The sequence below is a fragment of the Frankliniella occidentalis genome, unplaced genomic scaffold, assembly GCF_000697945.3.
Source record: "Frankliniella occidentalis isolate FOCC.00 unplaced genomic scaffold, Focc_3.1 Scaffold251, whole genome shotgun sequence".
Taxonomy (NCBI): domain Eukaryota; kingdom Metazoa; phylum Arthropoda; class Insecta; order Thysanoptera; family Thripidae; genus Frankliniella; species Frankliniella occidentalis.
The window spans coordinates 381,937-389,949 of NW_026267377.1; the positions used below are offsets into that span (position 1 = coordinate 381,937).

Here is an 8,013-nt window from a genome sequence, read left to right on the forward strand (position 1 = left end):
GGGGGGGGTAGGAGATAAGCGGAGCGGTCAATGTCTGGCCTCTCGGCCTGCATATTTTTGTCTGATTCTCCTCTTTTTCCTCGACAATAGCCGAAAATGTCAGAACGAGAGACAGTTCACATCTAGTTTGAGTGACGCGCCGGCGTTGCTGGCGCTGGCTGGTTTTCTTTAAAAAGTTTGGTATCTCTTTGTAAATTTGTTTTCGGCGAGAACCTTTGACGATAAGGGAAGCCGGTGAGGAGAACACGGGCGAGAGAATATTCTTTCTTTAACTATGGCCTAGTGAATTTTAAGCTCAAGTGTGCCGTAATCTTCTTTTACGGTACACGGTTACAGCCTAAAAACATAATTTTGGCCGTACATTCATGGAAAAATAAATTTTGGCAGTTCTCGATAATAAAAAACTTAACATTACAGTCACTACACTACGTTAGGAAATGGTGTCGGAGTAACGCATTTACTTTGCGATGTTTGGCAGTTTACCCCAGTCAGTCGTGTAGCGAGTATAACCGAAGTCATCAAAGCACGGCGAAATTTTGACAGGGCATAGGGGGTGGTAGACACTTACCGGTTGCCTGGGGAATGATTAACCATTGTTGCTTTTAGAATATGGATGGCATCGTTATGGCTGCGACGAGAGGAGAAACACTCGGGCGTGCCTTGATGCAGAAAGGAAAAATATAAAAGGGAAATGAAAGGACGTGGTCCAACGGATACGGACTGGGTTACTTAAAAAGAAAAAAAAAACTCTATACTTTTTTTGCCGTGCTTGGACAGAGGTTGAGAAGAAACGAAATCTTTGCTAAACCTGCCTTTCCTACCTGTACTGCTTATGACGGCGTTTATGACCGGATTAAAGATAAGCTGACACTGACACACATCCTCATCCAGCTACCTCACAGGGTCGTCGTGTCAGTTAGTCGGGTCCGTCGGAAGCTCAAGGGGCAACAGGACACACATCAATAACCTGTCTCCTCACTGGGTCATCGTGTCGGCCAGTCAGTCGGACCCTCATATAAAAGCGGAACCTGATGCTTATCTCCTATAACGAATCCATTCAAAATCTGGGCTGCGATTGATTCGGGAAACGATCGTCCCGCGAGGGACTTTTACTTCAAAATTCTCAAATTTCTCTAAAACTTACTCAGCAAGTGAAAAAAAATCTTCTATTGGTTACTGGGTCAAGACCTATCATGCGTACGGGCTCTGGTATCTGAGCCGAAAGTGGAGTATAAATCAGGGGTCCCGGCTAACTTTTTGCGTCGGGCCACTACGCGCTTTTGCACGCTGTCTGAAGCGTCCGTGCAGGTGTGAGCTGCTGCCTCGAGTTGGACAATCCAGCCGGCGCCCGGCGCACCCCGCGCACATGGCGGCCCGGGCGAGTCAAGAGTGAGTGTGTGTGAGAGAGAGAGAGAGAGAGAGAGAGAGAGAGAGAGAGAGAGAGATGAACTTGTGCACGCGTCAGTGAGTGCGATGTCAACGTCACCGAGCTGCCGGGCGGGCCGCGAACCCCTGGTCTAAATTAAACCATTCTGAGCACAATACTCGTTCTTCCACCTCCGAAAGAGGATGATGACGGGGGCAGAGAATGGGTAAAAACAAGACAAAGAGGCATCCTCTTGTCCTTTCTTTAACCGATAAGTAAATGTATTTCGTAAATAATGGCGGAATACTGGGCCTACCCCTTACTCCGTCTCCGTCAATGATAAGTGGACTCCAGCCTTGATTTATGATACGGGACTCCGTGCATCTGACACTCATCCTTATCAGTCGACAATGAAACTACCAGTCAATCACAATAAATATCATCGTTTTTATGGTTGCCATTTGCCACCCGGCGTCATATATTTCTCGGGTCAATCGGTGGCCCGACAACCTAACAGTCATTCTACTTTCGTAAAAGTTGAGGCCACAAATGAATTATTCTAATTAAACGTCATGGTCGCGAACTCCAGGACTCCGTATGGTGGAGTTCGCGGAATTTTTCGGCATGCCCTCCTACCGTTGGCTTTTTGTTGCGTATATAATCATCCCGAATCATCCAGAAAGTACATCAGTCATTCGCTGTTACGAAACTACCAAGTTCAAACTTTGAAAGGTTTGAAAGTTCTCATGGCGCCTGGTAGATAGGCAACATCTCGCCGGTTGTGCATTCGTGTAGTTCGGAGCGGCCTACCCTGAGTCTCGTAGGCGCCGAGCTCCTCCGATCCTTTGCCAAATGAATCTGAGAAGAGAAGAACGGACGTATACTTTCTGGACGATCCTTTATGTCGAAATTCTTGCCATGATGTACGGCGTTCGAAAGTGCACGATTGAGCCGACATAGTACACTGTGAAAAAAAAATGTTTAGGTTTTGCGGGCAAATTTTCCTAGAAACAAGTCGTAAAATTACAATTCCAGATTGGAAAATTACAATCACCATGTATCGATTTGGAATTCATCGATGAGCAATTTAAGAAGTCATAAATTTACAGCTCTATTTTGTAAGTATTAATCCAAAAATATATCGCAAATTTACGACGATATTTTTTACAGTGTACGGTGACGCCTTCAAAACACTGACACAACAATGGCTTGGCACGCACTAGTCAAGTACTTACCAATGCGAAGTGTACTGAGCAAGGTATAAGATACACATTTTTGAGGTACTAAGTACACGTGCGTTAAACACAAAGTTTTGTGGGCACCCCATTAAAAAAAGTACCGGATGTAACTGTGAATAGCAGTGTTGCGGGATTGCGTACTCAATATGGCCGCAGGGGCCATGGCCCCTTACGGGTGTAAAGGGTAGGCAAACCCGCCACACTGCCTCGTGCTGCGTATTCACAGTTGCACCCGGTACAACGATCTTCCTCATCCATGCATATACCCTCCATGCCTTTTCTGCACTCTGGTACAGTCCTTCTAGACAGTTTACTCTATCGTCACCAGGACCTGTTCGGCTGGGCCGACTACCTCGTGCTGGTGCTCGTGCTGGGCGTGTCGCTGCTGGTGGGGCTGTACTACGGCTGCTGCGGCTCGCGGCAGAGCACGGACGGCGAGTACCTGCTGGGCAACAAGGAGATGCGCATGCTGCCCGTCGCCATCTCCCTCATCGCCGGGTGAGTGCCAGCCTCCCACTAGTGAGTGCGGGTGAGTGCCAGCCTTCCCGCCTGTGAGTGCGGGTGAGTTCCAGCCTTCCCGCCTGTGAGTGCGGGTGAGTGCCAGCCCCCCACCAGTGAGTACGAGTGAGGCGACGCCGGCGCCGAGCGCCTGTGTTTGTGCAGCTGGCCCCGCCGCCGCCAAACCGCTGCGCTTCCCAACAAGGAAGCCGCTTTCCTTGTCCCTGAGAAGCGTGTGAAAGCGGCAGAAATAATTCGCCAAAAAGGGGGCCGTTTCAAATGGCCGCCTTGTATATTTCGCGCCGGCTCACCCTTGCTCGAAAGGAGGTGGGGGGGGGGGCATGCCGTCGGATTAGCCAATGTAGGGCAATGGCGGGAATCTCAAATGGATGGCGGTGAGGGCGCCGGGACGGGCCGGGGTAGACCGGGCCCCGGGGAGCGGCGGTGGGCGGGGGAGGCACGCAAACAGGGCCCGGGCTGGGGCTCTGCGCATCCATTTTCTCCGGAAGTTTCAAAGTAACGACTTCGTAGGTTATTGTCAACAGTGTAAAGTGATAGACTTCGCTATGGCTCAGCCAACAGCCAGTTTAATTTTGATGCAAGCCAAGCACCAGCGACCATTGTCTGACTGTGGTTCAACATCACTTATTGGTCCATCGTTTCGCCTCAGTTGTATTCAGCTGAGAAGAATAATCCGGAGCCAAAAGATAGGAAGAGAAGTAAGTGGCTGCCGTACTATTCTTTCGAAGATTACGGTATGCGTCTCATCGGAATATCCTAAATATAAACTGTAGTTGAGAAACCATGTACGGAATCCCTCAAAAGTATTGGCTATTGGCTCCCTATTCCATCAAAGTTGCCTGTCACCTCCTTTTGCATTTGGAGTAGCGTCTGTCTCTTGCAAACTCGCCTTCATCCCTCTCCTCACCTCTCCTTCAATACGCTGCTGAGTTATTCCCCCACCCTCCACCCGTCCTCCCCGCGCCCGGCCCCGCACGCATACACACGGATTATCATAACTCTGGGCGAGGGCCTGGGAAACCACCCTGTGCGCGTCTGGCTCGCGGTCACCCGCGCCGCCGTACACTGGAAACATTTTACAAAGCAGACGCTTTGCAAAGTGAGAAGGATTCAGAAGAATTGCTCCACGAAGCATAATTACTCTGCAATTACAAAGCAATACTTTGCATATGCAATGCAATTCTTTGCATATGTTGCAAAAAAAAACACTTTGCAATTGAGATGTATGCTTTGTATAGTGTCGTAAAGTCTTAAATTTTACACTGTGAAAATTAGTTGAAAGGTTTTACGAGAAGAATTTTCATGAATCGTGTCGTAAAATTACAATTCAAAATTGTAAAATTGCAAGCATTACGTATATCGGCTTGGAATTCATGGACGAGCAAGAATAGGTTGTCATAAATTTACAACATATTTTGTAAATATTGGAAACAAAGGATATTGAAAATTTACGAGGATGATTTTCACAGTGAAAGTGTGCGTCTGCTTTGTAGCGCCGCCTGCCTGCCGCCCCGGGCCAGGGGCTGGCCATCATTCACCCCAAACCACCCCTCCCCAACCCCCACCCACTTTCGCTCCCGGCTAAGACGACGGAAAGGCGGCGGTTTCGAAAATTGTGTCCCGTGATTTGATAATGTTTTTATGGCCTTGCGGTTGTCCTCGCAGCTACATCTCCGGCATTACTCTGCTAGGCACCCCGGGCGACATCTACAGCTATGGCACACAGTACTATGCCATCATCCTGGGTATCTTCTTCATGTCGTTCGCCATCAACTACCTCTTCTTGCCCGTTTTCACCGAGCTGGGCGTCAAGTCTTCATATGAGGTATGAGATACAGGCAGGTGGTAGGAACAAAGGCGAAAAATATATTAAATGTTTTCCCTCTTTTTTAAAACATTATGAATTCACACCACACGGTAATGCTGCTCCCTCCCTTTGCTCTTTACAGTACTTACAGGTGCGCTTCCGGCACCGAGCGGTGCGTACCGTGTCCGCCTTCATCTTCATCTTTGATGAGGTCAGTTCGATCAGCGGCTCGGCTCACCTATAACGACATAACGACAGTTCACATGACCCCAGCCAGCCACGTTTGTTACACATAGTCACCAAACTACCCACAAAGAGTACTAAATGATCATAACTATAAACTCGTCCCTTGCAGATCATCACCATCCCGATTTACATGTACGTGCCGTGCCTGGCGCTGGAGCAGGGCAAGTATCTTTGGCAACTCAAACATGCTCGAGCGCTGGCTGGCGGGCAGGTCTCGATTTTTATTGCGATGGGTGTCCGTCCGTCAGGTGGTTGCCCGAGCGGTTGCCCCGACTGACCTGTAAACCTTTACCTTGTGTCGCAGTCACGACCCTGTCCCGGATGTGGACGGCGCCCGCCGTCATGCTCGTCTGCATCTTGTACACCGGCCTGGTGAGCCCCCCGCACTGCTGTAGGCTGCAGCCACGCGCGCGCACAGCCGGGTGCTTCAACAGCGCGCCCAGGGCCCGCCCGGGCCCCCTATTCAAACCGCTGCCAATTAGTGGCCCGGCCCAACACTTCCTGTCCCCCTCCCCCACGTCACGCAGCCCTTCGCCAGCCACTCCGAACTATCCCCCAGATGGGACCTCCCCCTCCCCCCCGGCTGTGTGCACTCGCTGCTGCCGTGTTTGTCCGAACCCCTCGATATCCTAATCGCGTATTCATCGGCCGTCCGGTCTGCTTGTTCAGGGCGGGCTCAAGGCCGTGGTGTGGACGGACGCCATCCAGATGTGCATCTTCTGCCTGTCGCTGGTCCTCATCTTCGTCCTGGGCACCGTGAGCGTGGGCGGCTTCGGCGTCGTGTTCACTGCCGCCCACGAGGGCGGCCGGCTGGAGCTGTTCAAGTAATTATGGCCGGCACAACGAGTATTGCACCAAAGTTTGAGAGGTCCCTCGCGGCCCCCGCCCGGGCCCACTAATGGCGCACACCCCCTTCCTGTCGTGTCGACAGCGTTGACCTGGACCCGCTGCAGCGCACCACCCTCTGGGGGGCCGTCATCGGCGGATTCATGTACTGGACGGGGTTCAACTCCGTCAATCAGACGTGCGTGCAGCGCTACCTGTCCGTGCCCAACCTGCGCACGGCGCGCCGGTGAGTTTGTGTGCTCTGCCCCGGGCGCTTCATGAGGATCCGGCGCCGCAGGGACCCGTAACCTAACAAAGTTTTCGTCACAGAAAAAAAAGTTTCATGTTCCGTTCCTCGTATACCGTAATACGAAAAATTGATTTGTTACGTTACGTAACTCATAACGGTAACGTAACGAATGTAATTTTACAAAAATGTAACTTATTTCGGTAGCCCTGCGAGATACTCCCCAATATTCTAGGTTGTTCATTTCATGATGAGCTATAAGCCGAGCCCCTTGCATTGAAAGACCGCTAAAGAATTCCTTTATCAAATACGTTATTTCTCCAAATGCTGTGTAACGTAAATGGCTACAATTTAGTCACGTTACAGTAACGTAACAAAAATTATTATGGGTACGTATTTAAATTCGTGCCGGAAACTTGTAACGTAACGACAATAACGTTAAGTAACGGGTCCCCGACGCGCCGCCGCTGTCCCCGCCGGGTACCGCTGCTGACCCGCGCTGCCCACGTGCCGCCACGATTGCCGACCCGCTGGGCGCCCGCCGAGGCCGAGACGCCGCCTGCTGTGCTGCTGTGCCTGCTGGGCGGGTTGTGGCTAAACCAAGTCGCAAGTCGGGAACTACTCGACGAAAACTCCGATTACCGTCAATTTTCTTAAACTATTTTCCGGTATTTTCTGTTTTGCGTCCACACATTCCCACCTGATGCGCGTGCTCCTATATGTTTGGTTAACAGCGCGGTGTGGGTGTTCTCTGCCGGAGTGGTTGGCATCATCACCTTCTGCACGTACATCGGCCTGCTCATGTACGCCTACTTCCAAGACTGCGACCCCCTTGCGGCCGGCGTGAGTGTTTCCACGGGTGTTGATCAAATAACGCGATTGAAGTCCATCAGGCCCAAGTCACAGAGGGGCAATAATGTTTCAGATCGTTGGCACGAGCGACCAGCTGTTGGCGCACTTCGTGATGCGGGTGGAGGGCAAGCTGCCCGGCTTGCCGGGTCTCTTCATGGCCGGGGTGTTCGCCGCCGCCCTCAGCTCCATCTCCGTGTCGCTCAACTCGACGGCCGGCGTCGTCCTGGACGACTTCTGGCGCAGCTACGCATCGCGCTCGCTCACGGACACGCAGGCCGCCGTGTTCGCCAAGGCGACGTGCGCTGCTTTTGGCTTCGTGTGCGTCGGCCTCATGATGGCGATGCAGAACGTCGAGTACATCATCCAGGTGGCCATGACCCTGACGGGCATCGCGGCCGGCACGCAGTTTGGGCTCTTCTCCCTCGGCATGTTCAACCCCTGGGCCAACTACAAGGTCAGAGCCTCCACTACGCACTCTGGGCCGCTCCACGTCCCGCTGCCTGTCCCCTTGTGATGGAAATTTGGCAGCAGCAGGAGAGTAGTAGAGAAAAAAAAAAGAAACTTTCTATCTTTATTTTCTTTATGAAACGGCTATTTTTGTGGGCGCAGGGGGCGATCGTGGGCGCCGTCACATCGCTGCTGGTCGTGAGCTGGCTGTCCGTGGGGGCGCAGGTCATGTCCATGGAGGGCCGCATCTCCTACCCGCGCCTACCCACCAACGTGACGGGCTGCGACCCGCCCGTCGTACCCACCCCGCAGCCCACCACGGAGTAAGTGAAGTAGTGAAGCACGTGACCACCAAATTTCCCCCTTCTCACTGAATACTTAATGCGTAGTATTCAGCGGCAAGGGGGTGAGTGAGGGCGGTCGCCGGCAGCGGTGGGTCTTTGAAAACTAACGCGCTCCGCTCCAG

General features: G+C 52.0%; 1 protein-coding gene across 2 annotated transcripts in view; it reads left to right on the forward strand.

The window, feature by feature from the left end:
* Positions 1-8,013, forward strand: part of LOC113218463 (sodium-coupled monocarboxylate transporter 2) — a 10,209-nt gene that overhangs the window by 843 nt on the left and 1,353 nt on the right. The window contains exons 2-12 of one of the 2 annotated variants that reach the window (XM_026438831.2): positions 2,537-2,624; positions 2,933-3,102; positions 4,789-4,948; positions 5,073-5,141; positions 5,286-5,337; positions 5,481-5,548; positions 5,846-6,000; positions 6,108-6,248; positions 6,983-7,091; positions 7,174-7,554; positions 7,710-7,870. In XM_026438831.2, coding sequence (XP_026294616.1) covers positions 2,571-2,624; positions 2,933-3,102; positions 4,789-4,948; positions 5,073-5,141; positions 5,286-5,337; positions 5,481-5,548; positions 5,846-6,000; positions 6,108-6,248; positions 6,983-7,091; positions 7,174-7,554; positions 7,710-7,870 — 1,520 coding nt within the window. In that variant the 5' untranslated portion in view covers positions 2,537-2,570. The remainder of the gene's footprint in view (positions 1-2,536; positions 2,625-2,932; positions 3,103-4,788; positions 4,949-5,072; positions 5,142-5,285; positions 5,338-5,480; positions 5,549-5,845; positions 6,001-6,107; positions 6,249-6,982; positions 7,092-7,173; positions 7,555-7,709; positions 7,871-8,013) is intronic. The other variant, XM_026438832.2, reaches the window with a different exon arrangement.